The 17,899-nt window shown below is 43.3% G+C and overlaps 1 protein-coding gene across 1 annotated transcript; it reads left to right on the top strand.

Annotated features, from left to right (window-relative positions):
- Positions 1–3,234: 3,234 nt before the first annotated feature.
- On the top strand, positions 3,235–17,084 carry LOC128408837 (vomeronasal type-2 receptor 26-like). The gene is made up of 5 exons (XM_053378860.1): positions 3,235–3,969; positions 4,600–4,827; positions 5,386–5,512; positions 6,032–6,799; positions 16,831–17,084. The coding sequence occupies exons 1-5, from the start codon at positions 3,235–3,237 to the stop codon at positions 17,082–17,084; spliced, it is 2,112 nt and encodes a 703-aa protein (XP_053234835.1).
- Positions 17,085–17,899: the final 815 nt, after the last annotated feature.

Here is a 17,899-nt window from a genome sequence, read left to right as displayed (position 1 = left end):
TTTTCTCAAAAATGATTGATTTGCATCTGAATAGAATGTGAAGTCTTTTTCAGTTGGATTTCTGACTCTCCATATATCTGACAGGTCAAATTTATCAGTTAGATAAAAAAAAAGTCTTAGGTAGTCTGCCAGCATTCAATATTTTTTGTCTCTGAGTTCTATCCATTAAAGTGGATGCCACTCCATTCAGATCTCCCATTAAGATTAATTTATAATCCAAGTGTTCCAAGAGGCTTGTTTCCAGTTTTTTAAAAAATTCTGCCTTGCCATCATTGGGTGCATAGATTCCCAATAGCAAGTATTTTTCGCCTTGTGCTGTAATTTCCACTGCTATGTATCTTCCCGCCTCATCTTTAAAAATCAATTTTGGATTCCATTTTTCTTTAACGTAGAAAACCACTCTTTTTTTTACTTTGTCTGAAGAAATAAATTCTTGACCAAGTTTCTTATTCAATAAGATTTTTCTATGTAGTCTTGTAATGAGTGTTTCCTGTAAACAAATTACATCCAAATTCTGTTTTGCCAAAACATGATGAACCTTCCTCCTTTTCTGAAGGGAATTTAAACCATTCACGTTCCAAGAATAAATTCTTAAAGCCATCGTGATAAGCTACGGGGTCCCTGCTCCCACCCCTAGAAGCTGTGGGCTTTCCAATCCAAGTTTGACTCTTTCTCTCCAACAATCTTAATTCTTTGTTTTCTTCCTTCAAATTTGAAGGAAAGGCCCTCTGGGAATTCCCACCTGAAGAAAATATTTTTCCTCCTCAGAATGGTGGTCAGGTCTGTATAGTTGGATCTCAAGCTCAAAAAGTGTTAAGGGATCTCTTTGAAAAGGATGATGGCTTTATCCTATATTTTTAAACCTTTTTTTATAATGCAGGCCCAAAATGGTATCTCTTTGTTCTTTAGTGTTAAAGACCACTATGCAGTCATAGGTGAATCATAGAATCATAGAATCATAGAATCATAGAGTTGGAAGAGACCACAAGGGCCATCGAGTCCAACCCCCTGCCAAGCAGGAAACACCATCAGAGCACTCCTGACATATGGTTGTCAAGCCTCTGCTTAAAGACCTCCAAAGAAGGAGACTCCACCACACTCCTTGGCAGCAAATTCCACTGTCGAACAGCTCTTACTGTCAGGAAGTTCTTCCTAATGTTTAGGTGGAATCTTCTTTCCTGCAGTTTGGATCCATTGCTCCGTGTCCGCTTCTCTGGAGCAGCAGAAAACAACCTTTCTCCCTCCTCTATGTGACATCCTTTTATATATTTGAACATGGCTATCATATCACCCCTTAACCTCCTTTTCTCCAGGCTAAACATGCCCAGCTCCCTTAGCCGTTCCTCATAAGGCATCGTTTCCAGGCCTTTGACCATTTTGGTTGCCCTCCTCTGGACACGTTCCAGTTTGTCAGTGTCCTTCTTGAACTGTGGCACCCAGAACTGGACACAGTACTCCAGGTGAGGTCTGACCAGAGCATCTTTTTTGGGACCAAATCTGTAGGCCTTTTCTATCCAAGAGTCAACTTCGTCTTAAATGAGATTCCCTCATCTGAAGAAATGCAATCGAATTTGAATTTTCATACTGTAATCTTTCTAGATCAATCACTCAACTGTCTCAAGCTGTGTCAATCTTGTCTCATGGCTTGTGACCTCAGTCTTCACCTCTTTCAGTTCCACTTTCAAGTTTTCAAAAATTTTATTCAATTTTTCAATACCCTGTGAATTGTGTTTTATATCATCTTTAATTTCTGACAACAGTTGCATCACATTATCCTCAAAAGCTGTTCTTCTAGAGCCTCATCTTACTGCTCCCTTATCTGCTTTGTTGCCCAGGAATTTCAAGGTCAAATATATGCTTTCAGTCTTAATCAGAACTCTAGCCACATAAGATTCTGCATTTCAGGGGGTTGGACTAGATGGCCCTTGTGGTCCCTTCCAATTTGACGATTCTGTGATTCACTAGTATTGTATCTAGGAAGGTAAAGGTAAAGGACCCCTGGATTGTTAAGTCCAGTCAAAGGTGACTATGGGGTGCAGCACTCATCTCACTTTCAGGCTGAGGGGGCTGGCGTTTGTCCACAGCCAGCTTTCTGGGTCATGTGGCCAGCAGGACTAAACCACTTCTGGCACAACGGAACACCATTTCCATGCACCTTCCCACTGCAGCAGTACCTATTTTTCTACTTGCATTGGTATGCTTTTGAACTGTTAGGTTGGCAAAAGCTGGGAGAGAGCAACGGAGCTCACTCCATCATGGGGATTCAAACCGTTGACCTTCAGATCAGAAATCCCAAGAGGGTTAGTGGTTTAGACCATGATGAAATACAGGGAATGGAGTATAAAAATGCAGAAACAACTAGAGGAGAAAAAACTGGGAGGAGAACCCAAATGAATTCTAATAATATAATACTAATATAATAATAATTCTAATATTTAAAAATGGATCATAGAAATAAGTCAGTAAATAGTTATGATTTTGCATTGTGCCATCATAAACACAAAATGAAATGTGTTGTTGTTGTCAAGCTATATTTATTCTCCAAAGATTGTACATTTATTTGGGATAAATCTGCACACATTTCTCACTTAAGAAAAGTGAGCTGATGATATTAGGAGGAGGATTATAGTGTATGCCACAAGGCAGGTTTCTTCTACTACAAATACCTCAGCAATCTATTTAGACATCTGTAGGGTTTATAGCAACTAATTTTAGAGCTTAATTTTATATAGAAGAACTGATGGCTATTATAGGTCTAATGTGAGCTAAAAATGTTCATTGTAATTTTGTGTGAGCTCTTTTCTTTTTAACAAAATCTGTTCTTTCTTCTTAAATGTGACACTTTAATGAAGAAATAAGGATGAGGTCATATACAATTAAATAAAACTGCTACAAGATACATGTTCTAAAAGCAGTAAAAAAAATGCAATCAGGGCATAACATAAAGCAAACACAACCCATTCCAAAGACTCTGTCACCGTTTTTTGAAAGCAAACAGCTAAATATGGGGTGTTGTTAAGGTCCCTGGAGTAAAGCTTCTTAGCTCCCATGAAACTGTGTCTTTTCTCTGTTTTCCATGTCAGAGAAAAGTTATCAGTCAGGCAAGTACAAAGTACTGGATTTGGGATTTTATTGGGAGTGACAACACTAATCTCTTCTCTTCTTTACTAGGTCAGTTATGGTTTTGTTTCTGACACTCTTAATGACAAAACTCAGTTCCCTTTTATCTACCGAATGGTCCCCAAAGAAGAACATCAGTATCTGGGGATAGTCCAACTGCTCCTGCACTTCAACTGGACTTGGATTGGCCTCATTGCTCCAGACACAAACAATGGAGAGAGGTTCATGAGGACCTTGAAGCCCCTGCTAACCAGGAACACAATTTGTGCTGCCTTCTCACTTAGCATCCCAATAACAGTGCCTCTCAAAACATTTTTCAGGTGGAACGAAGTCAATGTATTAGTCTACTATGGAGAGATGCGCTACTTCATTAGTATAATAGATATTTTGCAATATGTGGTTGAAAATTATATAAGACCCATTGTGGGGAAAGTCTGGATCACAACAGCTTTGTGGGATCTCACCTTGAATTTGTCTTATGAACTGCTTTCTCCTCTGCACATCCATGGGTTTTTCTCTTTCTTAACTCGTATTAAAAGAAGGCCAAACTATGATAATTATGAAACATTTCACATTCCTATGCGGAAGTTTGGACAGAAATCATTTAAGTGTTCATATTCAAAGCACATGTTCTCTGTAAAAGGAAGGGAAAGGTGCAGGGAAGATAACACTCTGGAGTCCCCGCCTGACAAAGTGATTGAGAAAATCCTGTCTCTGGATAGTTACAGTATTTACAACCTTGTCCTTGCTCTGGCAGGGGCCTTGAGGGCTGCACTTTCCTCCAAATCCAATCAGATGGTGGCAAAGGGTAAAAAGAGGCTGAAATATCGAAGGATACAGTCTTGGCAGGTATTGCTGTTTTCCTCACAGGCTGAACAGGCATCGGTGCTGTGAATTCCATTCAGGCTTGACTTTACTTTGCCGCCATTTACTGTGGTACCTCTGGTTGATAACTTAATTCATTCTGGAGGTCCATTCTTAACCTGAAACTGCTCTTAACCTGACGTACCACTTTAGCTAATGGGGCCTCCCACTGCTGCCGCGCTACCACCGGGCAATTTCTCTTCTCATCCTGAAGAAAAGTTCTTAACCCGAGGTACTATTTCTGGGTTAGCGGAGTCTGTAACCTGAAGCGTCTGTAACCTGAAGTGTCTGTAACCCGAGGTACCGCTGTACTGTACTGTTACCCACATTTTATTTTGCTGCTGAGAAGACAATCTGTCTCCACTTTACCACCTGCTTCCTTAGCAACACTTCATGCTATTACTAGCCAAGGAAACTAATCCTTGCAGAATTCTTCCAGGGGTGTGGAATAAAGCTTATGTATCTAACGGCTTTAGTCTGTCCCAAAAGGCTGAAGCAGAAACAATGGGCTAAAGATCCCACTGTCAGTCTGTACAAAGATCTTCGGCAATTAGGCTATGTTATCTAGATAATTTTCTTCTTTTCTAAATGTGCCTGCTTTCTTTCCTGTTCTAGCTTCACCCTTTCCTGGGAAGCTCCCAGTTTTACAATACTTCCATGGAAGGAGTGTATTTGAATGAGAATGGGCAGTTGACAGTCAAATCTGACGTTGTGAACTGGGTGCCATTTCCCAACAACTCCTTTGGTGCCGTGAAATTTGGGAGCATAAGCAGACAGGGATCCTCAAGCACAAAATTCACCATTGACCAAGAGGCTCTTGTGTGGTCCAGACTGTTCAACCAGGTTTGGTTGCATTCCATTCCCTTTTAGAGATATGTTGAGCTCTGATTCTCTGTTGGGGGAAACAACAGTATAACTTATGCCTATCCAATTAATGAGCTAAAAGTATACGGGGGAGGAGATGAATGGAGGAAAGTCAAAATAAGAAACATGAAAATGGAAAAGCAGGTTGGAATATGACTGGGGCATGGCTTTTGCAGTAGCCAGAAAGCATGCCAGATTTCAGAATTAAGCACAACATGGCTGCTCCAAATACCTTTCTGTTTCAGCTTGTTTCTTTCTCTGGATTTTGATATTTTTAAACAATTTCAATAACTGCAGATTTGATCTCTGACTCCTAAATCCAAGGGCAATACAGCCTCCATGTAATTCTCTCTTCTTGATTATCTCTTTCTGCCCCAACTATGTCCCAAGGAATTTGGCTGTCTGTTTTGTCCCATGGATCAAAAAAAGCATCAAACACCAGAGCTGTGTCTATTCCACATAGACTGAGACTGTACACTGGCCCAGAAGTTACTTGCTAACAGTCTTTCATTGATGCTTTTTTCTCTTTTTGGTCAGACTCTTCCTCAGTCCAGGTGTACCGAAAGCTGTCGCCCTGGATATGCCAAGAAGGTTCAGGAAGGGAAACCTATTTGCTGCCATGCTTGTGCTCCATGTGCAGAAGGGATGATCTCCACTCAGGAAGGTAGGAGACTTCAGAGGAATGTGTAGCAAAAAGTACAATATATGTCCTTTCTTGATGAATATTCAAGTATAATCTTATGGTTGAATTTAATAAAGGTTCAATGGTGATTTACACAGTCTTAATAAAGCTTTCCAGGTACGACTGAAACAGCTTTGAGTATATAAGAATTAGACAGTGTTGTTGCTTTTGACCAGTCAGTGTGGCAAAGTAGCTAGAATGTTTGGTTTCTACTGTGAAGACCAGAGTTCCAGGGACAAAACCTGGTGCTAGGGGTGAGATCAGATGTAGCTGCCATTAACTTGGAGCTTCAAGATCACTCCAGGTTCTTCCTTGGGAGGTGAATAAGAGGTTATCAGCACGAGGGACCTACATTGCAAGGACCAACTCTCTGTGTAGATTAGCAGAAACAGCAAGTCCTATCACTGTTTCCATTTGTGGGAGTTGGCTGGATTCAAAATTGACCTGCTTTTTTTGCTAGTCTGCAGGAAAATGTTCATGCAGATGCTCTTCTTTTTCCAGATGCAGATCACTGCACCAAATGTCCAGAAGATCAACACCCCAACAAGGACAGAGATCAATGTATCCCCAAGATTATCATCTTCCTGTCCTATGATGAATATTTGGGGACCCTCTTGGCTTCCACTGCACTTTTTTTGGCCTTAATCACAGGCCTTGTTTTAGGAATATTCATTAAATATCTTGACACTCCCATAGTCAAAGCCAACAACAGGGACCTTTCCTACATCCTCCTTGTCTCCCTCCTCCTTTCCTTTTTGTCCTCCTTTCTGTTTATAGGCCGGCCAAGGAAAGTGACCTGCCTTGTCAGGCAGACGGCCTTTGGCATCATCTTCTCAGTTGCTGTCTCTTCTTTGTTGGCAAAAACTATTACTGTCGTGCTGGCCTTCCTAGCCACTAAGCCAGGAAACAGGGTGAGGAGATGGCTGGGAAAGAGTCTGGCTAATTCCATTGTCATTTTCTGTTCCAGTATCCAAATTCTCATCTGTGTCATCTGGCTGGGTACCTTTCCTCCATTCTCAGACTCTGACATGCACTCCCAGGTTGGAGAGATCATCCTGCAATGCAATGAAGGATCTGTTGCTATGTTTTACACTGTCATTGGCTACATGGGCTTGCTGGCTGCCATCTGCTTCACTGTGGCTTTCCTAGCCAGGAAGCTGCCTGGGGCCTTCAATGAGGCCAAGCTGATCACCTTCAGCATGCTGGTCTTCTGCAGTGTTTGGGTGTCCTTTGTGCCCACCTACCTGAGCACCAAGGGGAAGTACATGGTAGCCGTGCAGATCTTCTCTATGTTGGCCTCCAGTGCTGGGCTTCTGGGCTGCATCTTCCTTCCCAAGTGCTACATTATTGTACTCAGGCCTAGTCTGAATACAAAGGAGCACCTTTCTACAAAGGCTTAATATGGCAGCTGATTCCTAAAATATGTTTTTGGTTTTTGCAATTGATAGCCAGCATGGTAGCAATAAAACCAGGACACATGAGTTGGGAATGTAGCTCCTTAAAAGCTATTGTTTTGGAAATCAGAACGCAAAATAATCATTTAAATCATATTCCATCCTTAGTACTGGTCATTTTTTACCTGATTTAGGAATTCTTTTCTGAATACTGTTTATATATTTTGCCTAATAAGAAATCCTTATTTTGCCTAATAAGAAATTCTTGAATTGTGATAATTCAATAATAATGAATGCTATTCATTAAGAGAATCTTTTTTAAAGATAGTATTACAAATAAATTGCTTACGCGTTGTTTTTCAAAATGAAAAGAAACATATTCCATTGGTATCTCTTGGTATCCAGAAGTCCTGTTGTGCTGAAGGTTGCAAGTGAGAAAAAAGAAGACTGGAAATGAGCAGGTCCTGAAGGGAGGGAGGCAATGGGAGCTGCAAGGGACATGGCAGCTCAGGAGTGTTGCAGATATTAATATTGCACAGTTCGAAGTGACTGGAAGCACAAGAACTGACTCCTTCTGGAAGAAATCATTGTGCAGGCCCATAAAATTAGTATTCAAAGTTTTAGTGGCAGAACTCTTCAAAAACAGAGCACAATAATCAAAGATATTGTGGTTCGAGGACCCGATTTCCCCCAAAGTGGAATGAATACACAAGGACACAAGAAAAGGCCACAACTTTATTGATTACAGCAAGTGAAAAGGTATTGGCTTAGGCATTGGATTACGTCAGCTGACTCCACTCCCTTAGAGAGGGGTGAGTCTGAAACAAGGGGGGTTTATTCACCAGTAGGTGGAACCTGTTGATGCTAATCCAACTATAGGCTCTCCCCTGATGTCACCGAGGGTCGTGCCATGGCCTCCCGCCAAGCAGGCATCGGACAGAATACACGACCGCCAGATTCCTTTAACAGAATACCCAAAATTGAAGGCATGGACGATGGCCACACCTAGCTCGATGACACCACAACACATTTTTCCAATGCCTAACCTGTTGTAGGGTCAATTACGTCCAGGGGTCCGGCACACTTCTCTTGCGCAGCTCTGGTCTTCCCCCCTGGGACCTTTGACTCAGCAGAGCATAAAACACAGCAGAAGCAGAAGCAGGAACGTTCTGTCGTGTGGTGGCAATAACTCAGGCTGGACGCAGCAGTCTGCTTATCTTTAAAGACTTTATTCCTTAGCAAAACACAACAGCTATAAATCTCCTGCCTGGAGACAGAGCAGACATCTCGCTTGCTCTCTCCTTAGAGCAAACACGCACACTGAAAGAACACAGAGAAAACCACACCCCTTCCGTGTTCTAAACCCGCCCTCAGAATGTGAGGCGTCATCACTCAGAACTCTTAACCCTGTAAGTTCTGAGCCACTCCTAACATAACCTACCCACCAATACCACAAAAGTTGTGACGATTGCTACGAGGTAGGCGAAAAAACCAAAAAGCCTAATGCCAAATGGAAAAATTCCTACCAGGCCCCCCGGACAACCAGGGCGACCAACCTAAGGTCCATAGCAAGGCCAAGGAAACTAAGACCCTGAGCTAAAAGGGAGTGGAGGGTGGGTGACTCGCGATGAGATGACGAAGAGTGAGGCCGAGGAGGGGCTGGCGCCGCAGCATTTAGGCTGCTGTACACGCCCCCTCGGAGGCACCTGGTTGGGTGCCTGCCGATGGGCGTGGGCGCCAGCCAGGTGAGTGGAAGGCAGGGGGCTACCGCCCCCTGCTAGAGGTGGAGCTCGGGCTCCCGCCCACAACCACTCCCCTCTCTTTCAGGAGGAGAGTCTCTACCAAAATATCCATACAATGTCTTGTGCTATCCAGCACAGGCTCAGCATCTTAGGAAAATATAGAATAATCCATGCACACCTAGAAGCAGAAGTCTATCTCTCCTCTACAGCCTGCTTTCCAGCCACCATTGGCCTCAGGCTGTTTACTCTCCCTTCATTTTCATCCTCACTCCATGGAACTTGGGAGAGAAAGACTAAAGTCAACTCCCTTTGGAAATGGAGTTTTGCAACTCAATTCCTTCATCACATGATCAAAAGTTCACTCTCAGCACAGAGTAGAAAACAACCAACAGTAATTTGTTAACAAATTAAGGAGCTCAGAGTGCTTTAGGAAATAGCTTTGGAAAAGCCCCAATATTAGCAACGCTTCATTAATACACATTCAGACATTTCCCATTTTAAAGCTACCTTTTCATCTCAGTGTGAATTAAATCAATTATATTTAGCGAGGAGGAGGGTGGCAAGAACAGGAGGCAGTGAAAGAAGCTGCTCTGCCATAGAAAAAAATAGGTGGACCTTCCCCACTCCCCACACTTGCATAGTTGCTAGGAAGGAGAACAAAAGACAGAGCGGTACGTGTGAGTTGTGCCGGAAGCCAAATACATAGTTACATGCTTGCTCTGTCCTGGATTCATACCCTTGACCAGTACAGAGGACGCTCGGGTTGCGAACATGATCGTGCCTTGCGCATGCGCATAAGCACCAAATCACAATCCGCACGTGTGCAGAGACGCCGCTTCGGGTTGCGAACGCTGCAGGTTGCGAATGTGCATCCCACACGAATCACATTCGCAACCCAAGCGTCCACTGTACAATATTTGAAAGAAAAAACAAAACCACACAATAAATATTGACTCTCCTTCCATGGTGCATTTTTTTACATTCTTTTTCAACTCCATATTCTGATTTCTACCTATATCTTATTTTCCACCATCTTTATATCTCAATATTTTTTTGAACTGCCAAATTTATTCTATTACTGTTAACTTTTTAATATGTTTACAGTATGTCTCCAGATAATCTATAAGCATTTTCAATCTTTCTCAAATAGTTTTTTTATCCAGATCTCTTATTCTATTTATCAGTCTTGCCATTTCTATTTATTCTATTAACATCATCTGCCATTCTTCCCTTGGCGTTGTATCTTTTCTCCACTTCTGAGGATTAGGTCTAATTTGATCCAAGTGGTTTGGAATCAGGATCTCTTATGGACCATCTCGTGGTCTAGTAGTGGAAAACTTTCCCAACTAATCCTGTCTCCTCCCACTCTACCCTACATAGAATCATAGATTTGTATAATCGGAAGGGACCCTGACCACCTTGTTTGTTACCCAGGTGAGGAACCTTTTGAATAAATCACAGAACCAAGGGAACATCTTGGATTTAGGGACCAAACATTTATTATAGCTATTGTAATAGGACAGAGCTCACTCAACTCAACATGCCAGTTGAGAACGTCTGCCTCTAGGCACTTCAGAAGAAAAGCTCATATAGTATTTCAAACATAACAAATAATCATTAAAAAAATCTTCACATATGTCAGGAAAGGTTACAAGTCATGAGAAGTAAAGCACACATGGCTCCATCCTGGTATCTTCACCCCCACATCACCTTGGAGTGGCCCCGATTTGTCCAGATCACTGTACCATTTTATGTCTTGGGTGTCTGGCATTATCCTGGCAACCTAGCCTTCAGTGAGGGAAGAGCATGATAAAATCCTCTTCCTGGGTCTTAGATAGCTTCAGGGATAGCTGAGTTACACTCTGGTGCTAAAACATCCTGCCATTTGTACCACTTTCAGAGGTAGATCAGGAGAGAGGAGAGAGCAGCACAGGAGGGAGACTCACAAACGCAGAACACACAAAAATCAAGCCGAATACATTCTAAAAGGTTCCAAAATACATTCTAAAAGGTTAAATACAATCAAAGTGAAACATGATTAAAATAAGGTTTTAATGGGATCTCTAATTCTTATATCATCAGGGATATAGAGAGAGAGGAAGTGAAGGAAAGCAGGGTGGGGAGTTTTGGAAGTGCCCAGAGGGGTAGGAGAGAAGTCCAGCTAAGGCAGAAAGGGAGGCAGCTGCTGGTTGCCCAGAAAGAGATGGGCTGTGCTGCTGAGCCTTCCATCACAAGAGAAGACTGTTGGATCAGTCCAGTGTCCCACCTAGTCCAGCATCCTGTTCTCACAGTGGCCAGTTACATAGCCTCCAACATTCCTCAGATGAAGCCCACTGGGTAACCTTGAGCGCTCACTGCCTCTCAGTGTAACAGGGTTGCCATGAAAATACACTGGGGAGGAGAAGACCCATGTATGATTGAACCTGGGACCTTATCCATGAAAAAAAATGCTCTACCACTGATTCTCTAAAAAGGGGTTTCTTTAGCAAGTTTTGTCAAGTGTTAGGCTGTGGGACACAGTGGCGATTTCTCACAAACATGTTTTTCCTCAAGTTCTGCACCTGTTCCTTGATCAACCCAGGAGGTTGCAGGAGGAGATGTTTAATTATGTAATTATAGTCTTGCAAAATCTTCAGGGATTTCTCCTTAAAGATTGCCTTTGCAACTGATAAAGTAAAGTCAGAACCAAGGCCAAAACAAAAAAAAGTAACTTCTCAAGAACACATCAGATGTACTCTGCTTCAAGGCCAAAGGCCAATGTAGTCCAGTATTTCCATGCACTCTGGCACTTGTCATGGTGTCCTGTTGCATCAGAAGCAGTTTAGTCATGCTGGCCACATAACCCAGAAAACTGTCTGTGAATAAACACCAGCTCCCTCAGTCTGAAAGCTGAGATGAGCACAGCACCCCAGGTCAAATTTGACTGGACTTAACTATCCAGGAGTCCTTTACCTTTACCTTGACCTGCAGTTTCCGAACCATCCTCAAAGGCACCCAACATATAACTCATTGCAGTAGTCCAACCAAGAACAGAAGTTGGGCTATTGCAGTTGTGCTTTGGGGTCCTGCAAGGTTCTGCATCATTTGGTTGGAGGAGTTATCTGTTCTTGCACAAGGTGGTGGGGAGGTTCTGTCTCCCTTTTTTCTCTGTTTTTTTTTATTTTGTTGTACTTATTTTGCCTTTGTGGGCGAACATTGCCCGTTTTTCCTCCATGAAATTGCTATTTTGTGGTGCCCACAACAGTGTCTTACTTTTCCAAATGTGCACATAAGCAAGCCCAAAAATGTTGGGGGACCCCAAGCGCCAGGAAAGACTATTTGTTTTCTCTTCACTTCACTATGAAACATTCACATCCCACTTCTCTCTCAGCCGAAAAATGTTCAAAAGATGTTCAAGGCTAGCTAGATAAATCTTGATTTTGACTCACATGAAGGTATAGCAGAGCTAAGGTAGAAAGGGCGGGAAATTACTGAGGCTCACCAGTCACAAAATAGCACTTCAGGGGTGAAGCCAGTGACAAAAAAGAATTCCTAAAATGCTCAACCAACAGTACAGTAATAATAAGAAGAAATCCTACTCCATCCCACTAAAAGTTCAGCACCATGGTCAAAGCCAGCTTATCTGAAGGAGCGTCTCCACCCCCATCGTTCTACCCGGACACTGAGGTCCAGCACCGAGGGCCTTCTGGCGGTTCCCTCACTGCGAGAAGCCAAGTTACAGGGAACCAGGTCGGTGCTGGACCTTCTCGGTAGTGGCGCCCTCCCTGTGGAACACCCTCCCACCAGTTGTCAAAGAGAACAACAACTACCAGACTTTTAGAAGACATCTGAAGGCAGCCCTGTTCAGGGAAGCTTTTAATGTTTGATGTATTACGGTATTTTAATATTTTTTTGGAAGCCGCCCAGAGTGGCTGGGGAAGCCCAGCCAGATGGGCGGAGTATAAATAATAAATTATTATTATTATTATTATACCAAAGGCATGTATAGATGGAAGTGTCTTAGCCGGCCATCTAAAATGGAGAATGATGGCACCAAGCATATTTCTGGGGGGTAGTATTCCACAGTTTAGCTCCAGAAACAGTCATCCTTCCTGACTTTCATGTAGGGGCGAAATCACAGGGCTAAAACTTAGTGAGGTCACAAAATGGCAGGTCTGCCGGAAGAGCCAGGGAGAAAACTGTGGCAGATGAAGGCGGATTTTGGCATAATCGAGCAGCAATTAATGACTCAGGGACTAGTATTGTGACTCAGCTTCCCCAAGTTAAGCAGAATCTCGGCATTCCAAAGCGCTAAGTGGAAAAGGCTTTTTGTTTCATATCACCCGGCATGCCTCACATTTTACTTGTCTACTCTTGTTTCATCTTCCCATTTCTTTTCACAGCTTGTATCATATTCCTCCAAAAACTGTCATCTTTCTTCCCTGCTCATTTTATATTCACTTTTTCTTCCTTTCCCCCTCTGGGAACAACTGTGCAGAGTTGTTAAGGCAGCAGAGAGCATTGTTGGCTGCCCACTCCCCACCTTAGAGCAGATTTATGCCACAAGGTGCCATAGGAAGGCACTGGACATAGTAAAAGTACTTCCGGGTTAGCGCCATCGGCTAATGGCGGATTCCCTCCGAGCTCCGGAGGGAATCGGCTCGGTAGGAGTTGGGTCTTGCCGCGGCGGCGACGCGGGGACCCTCAGAAATCACAGGCGGTGAAGCCTGTGAATCTGGTGACTCGGCGGGCACCATTAGCGCCCCCCGACCCGCGAAGGAGCCTTTTTAAAGGCTACAGAACGGGGGACGGGGTGAGTGGCGCGGTGCTGAGAGTCGACTGCTTCTCCTGCGGAGTAAAGCCGCGCTGCCATGGCCGGAGAGCGCTGACTTTTTCTTGTGAATTGGACCTCAAAACAACAACCCGTGAGTAGTACGGAATTTGGATGCAAAGAAAATCTTTTTTGAATTAGGCACGATCGGGGAAGGCGTAAACAGGAAGCCCGTCTCCCCATCCTGTAAACAACCTAAAACAAGGACCTGCTAACTAAGGTTGTGAGAATTCTTTCTCTTTTATTGGGCAAAAGACACTAATTTCACGATTTGGCACTACAAGTAATTGTACTGGAGGATAAGAGCTAATTTTGAGCTGAGGTACCACCCCCCCCCTCAGACCCGGGAGTGATCCACAAGAAAGCCTGTTGGAAAGGTACTGAAGAATTTGACAGCTGTCAAACTAGCTGTCAAGACGGAAAAAGGGAACTTTGTTTCTACTGCTTCTGCTGGCTATAAGGTAAAGGTAAAGGTACCCCTGCCCGTACGGGTCAGTCTTGACAGACTCTAGGGTTGTGCGCTCATCTCACTCTATAGGCCGGGAGCCAGCGCTGTCCGCAGACACTTCCGGGTCACGTGGCCAGCGTGACGAAGCTACCCTGGCGAGGCAGAGCCGTACACGGAAACGCCGTTTACCTTCCCGCTAGTAAGCGGTCCCTATTTATCTACTTGCACCCTGGGGTGCTTTCGAACTGCTAGGTTGGCAGGCGCTGGGACCGAGCAACGGGAGCACACCCCGCTGCGGGGATTCGAACCGCCGACCATGCGATTGGCAAGTCCTAGGAGCTGAGGTTTTACCCACAGCACCACCCGCGTCCCTCTGCTGGCTATATCTGTGACAATTTGATTATACTTTGTTGAAAATAAGGAAGAACTGATACAAACTAATTTGGCTTTTGGATTTGAACTGGAAGGAATACTAAGTAACCAAAATCCCTCTAGAGGGGGTTTTGGGACATTACAAGAATGGCTGAAGGAGGGGAAATTCAAGCTAAGTTGGACAGAGTCTTTGTTCTCTTGGGAAAGTTACAAGGCCAAGTTGATGTTTTGGCTACAAATGTTGCAACTCTGGACTTAACAGTAAACAAATACATTGAATTTGATAAGGATTTGACTCAGGAAGCTTATGCAGCTGACCAAGAAGAGAAACTTGAGAGATTTGAGAGTGAGGGGAAAGACGTATATGTTGTTCCTGAGGAAAAGGAAGGAGGAGCTGTAATGTTGTCAAAGATAAAGGAAGGCCAGAGGCCTGACATGATGGCTACAAAGGAAAATAAGAACTTGATGAAGAAAATCTGGTTTGAATCGGAAACTGAAAAATGGAGGGATCTCCTTATGTGGAGATCTGAAGACCTAAGGATTACAAATCTGATTAAGGTGGAAGGTGGAGCTTTGGGGACATTTGGACTTGAAAGGATTAAGAAACAAGATTCAGGCTCCACTTTTAAGTATGGAGGTCTGGCTGGAAGAAACATGGACCCTATTGGACTAGAGCTTCTCCGAGATTTGGTGCTTAATACCAAGGACTATCAAAAAAACCGGCAGAGAGGAATTGAGAGAGAATTAAGAGCCTCGGACGTGAGGTCTCCAGGCTGATAGTAGATGGACTGATGGGCGTTTGTTGGGGGGGTGGAGTTTGGGAATCCAAAGGGTGTATAATCTAACTTGTTCTGTTTTTATTTTGTTTGGATATTTGTATGAAAATTGGGGAAATCGTGGAAGGGAATTTAGGCCGACTTTAGAAAAAGGTCTAAAGAATAAGCAATGATGTATAAATATGAAGTCTATAAGGCAAAATTGGTTTTTTTAAAAAAAAGAACTAAATATAAAAAGGTTTGAAAATAGGGTTAAGAACTTGTTGAACCAACAATCTGACCTGGAATACAAGAGGGAGAGGTGTGGGGAAGTCAGGGAAATATGTTATAGAAAATAAGGATTGTGAACTGTATGTGTTTTTAAACTTTTTTGTTTTTTCTCTTTTTTGATTTTTTATTGTACTACAGTGGAAAATCTTAATAAATATCATTTTTAAAAAAAGGAAGGCACTGGACATAGTAAAAGATCCATCGCATCCTGGTCACTGTCTCTTCGAGCTCCTGCCGTCGGGACGGAGATACTGGACGATGAAGACAAGAACGAGCCGTCTTAAGAACAGCTTCTTCTCCAGAGCGATCTCGGCCCTGAATGGGAAGCCTGGACTTTGAAAGTCATCTAATCTTCCCTGCTGTACTATATTGCATTGTTTTAATTAGTGTTTTTATGGAGCAGTCAAGTAATTTCGTTGTCCCCGAGAGGGGGCAATGACAATAAAGATATTATTATTATTATTATTATTATTATTATTATTATTATTATTATTATTATTCCTTTACTCTTTTTCCCCAGGTTGTTGTAATTTTAGATATTAACCCTTTATCACTCATTCTAATTTCCCACAACACATCCTCTTGCCTTTTCCCTCAGAGCAGAGAGATTTCCCTTCCTTCTTTAAAGCCTTGCCCTCCTTCAGCCTCTCTGTCCCCTGGACACCTTTATGCCCCTTTAAACTGTCAGTAATGCCCTTGGTCCAACCAAAGAGCTATGTGTGGTCCAGGGGCAGGACGGGTGAATTAGGAGGCACTGGGTGGGCTGTGGCACTGAGGCCCACTGCTGGACCATGGGTCAGTCTTTCAGAAGTGCTAGGAAAGGTCATGCCAACCTCCCGTGCCCCTCTCTGACCCATGTCACAAGTAGAACCACAATGCAGTGGGAAGTTCTTCAGATATCTAAAGGGTTGTCACATGGAAGATGAAGCAAGCTTGTTTTCTTCTGCTCTGGAGAGTTGGGCCTGAAACAGTGGATCAAGTGACAAGAAAAGAGATTCAGACTAAACTTTAGGAAGAACTTTCTGACAGCTGCTCAACAATGTAAATCTCCTTCAGGGTCCCTTATCATACTGCAATTCTATAGCTCTATGATTTGATGGAACATGTATTCCTTCAGGTCTACACCTGACGCCATAAAGGGAGTTCAACATGGTGCGAGGGCAAATGTAATTATTAAAAATAATGGTGATTTCTTTGTCATCATCTTGCCAAAGCTCAAGAGGAATAAAATCATATTTGCGTTCAACATTGAACAACAACATGATGTAACTTCATCAAACTCAGCCAGAAGAGACTGGTACATAAATACTTCTCCACTATGCCACTGAGGGTGGGGTGGGGTTATGCTGCCCACATGGGGCTGAATTGAATCCTCTTTGGCTCTCAAGCCATGAACGCCAGGCATGTTCTCTGTGATTAAGTCACTGCAGCCTGGGTCTTCCAAGCAGATTTTGACTGCTGGTAATTTGCTAGCTCTGTTGCTGATAGCACTCAAGAAGGAGATTGGAGTAAAAGGCAGGTGCATCATAACTCACCTTCTGCTGTTGCTATTGCTACTACCTGAAGCAACACCAGAGATGCTGAACTCAAAATGCCCATTGACTTTGATAAGGGATCCCAATGCACCCTTGAATTGGTACAGGCGAGGAGACTACCATATTAGTGGGGTCATATCTGCTACACCTGTTGGGTTCATTCCAAGTGTCTTCAATGAGCCTCCCTTTACCAGAGTTGATGGGTAAGTCCTTATGTGCCTACTGTTGTAAAAGCTTTATGCAAGCTGAATCTGACTTCATGGACACCAAATGTTGTTGTCTGCTAGGCATGTATCCTCATTTCTGGTACCTTTGCTTGGTCAATTATGTCATCTATTTTCGTCCCTTTGGAGGGAAATGGTAGGATTTGTTCTGAATGTCAGAAAGTCATCTACTGCAAACTGTGGGCTTTCACCCACACTAGTGAGACCTTTGCATTAGAATAGCCTGTTCTTCTAAGATTTGGACAGGAAGGGGTTGATGGATCTCAGGTGTACAGATGCTGCAGAAGCATCTCATGATTCCCCCCCCCCCCCGGTCACAGGTAAGGAGGACACCATCTGGTCTTTGTATGGAAAGAATGTCAAGATGACACACACTTTTTTCCAGGATTGGAATGCAGGCCTTCTGGCATATCCTGTCCTTCTTGTTTGCCGTTCAGGAGGTCAATGAGAACCACAGGCTTTTCCCCAACCTCACCCTGGGCTATGACATCTATGACAACTTTTATGACGCCAGAATGACTTGTGGTGCCATGGTGGACCTGCTCTGCCCTGGGCAGCCAAACATCCCAAACTATTACTGTGGACCATGGAATAAAGTATTGGCCGTTATTGAAGGGGCTGACTCTGACACATCCAAAGATATTTCCACCATGTCAAGCATCTACAAAACCCCACAGGTATGAATGTCAGGAGGGAAGGAGAAATCCCAGAATGTTATTGCAATTTCTTTGGAAAGATGTGAAAATGTCATTCCTGCTTCTAAGGCAGAAGGAGAGATTGGCCTCAACCCTCTCTTAA

This window comes from Podarcis raffonei, chromosome 2 (assembly GCF_027172205.1).
Source record: "Podarcis raffonei isolate rPodRaf1 chromosome 2, rPodRaf1.pri, whole genome shotgun sequence".
Lineage (NCBI taxonomy): Eukaryota > Metazoa > Chordata > Lepidosauria > Squamata > Lacertidae > Podarcis > Podarcis raffonei.
Note: the sequence above shows the minus strand (reverse complement) of the source record. Positions and strands in the feature narration are given on the sequence as shown.

Coding starts and splice junctions, on each gene's coding strand:
- LOC128408837 (XM_053378860.1), top strand. CDS start 3,235: ATGGTCCCCAAAGAAGAACATCAGTATCTGGGGATAGTCCAACTGCTC. Junction 3,970..4,599: donor GAAGGATACAGTCTTGGCAG/GTATTGCTGTTT, acceptor TTCCTGTTCTAG/CTTCACCCTTTCCTGGGAAG. Junction 4,828..5,385: donor GGTCCAGACTGTTCAACCAG/GTTTGGTTGCAT, acceptor CTTTTTGGTCAG/ACTCTTCCTCAGTCCAGGTG.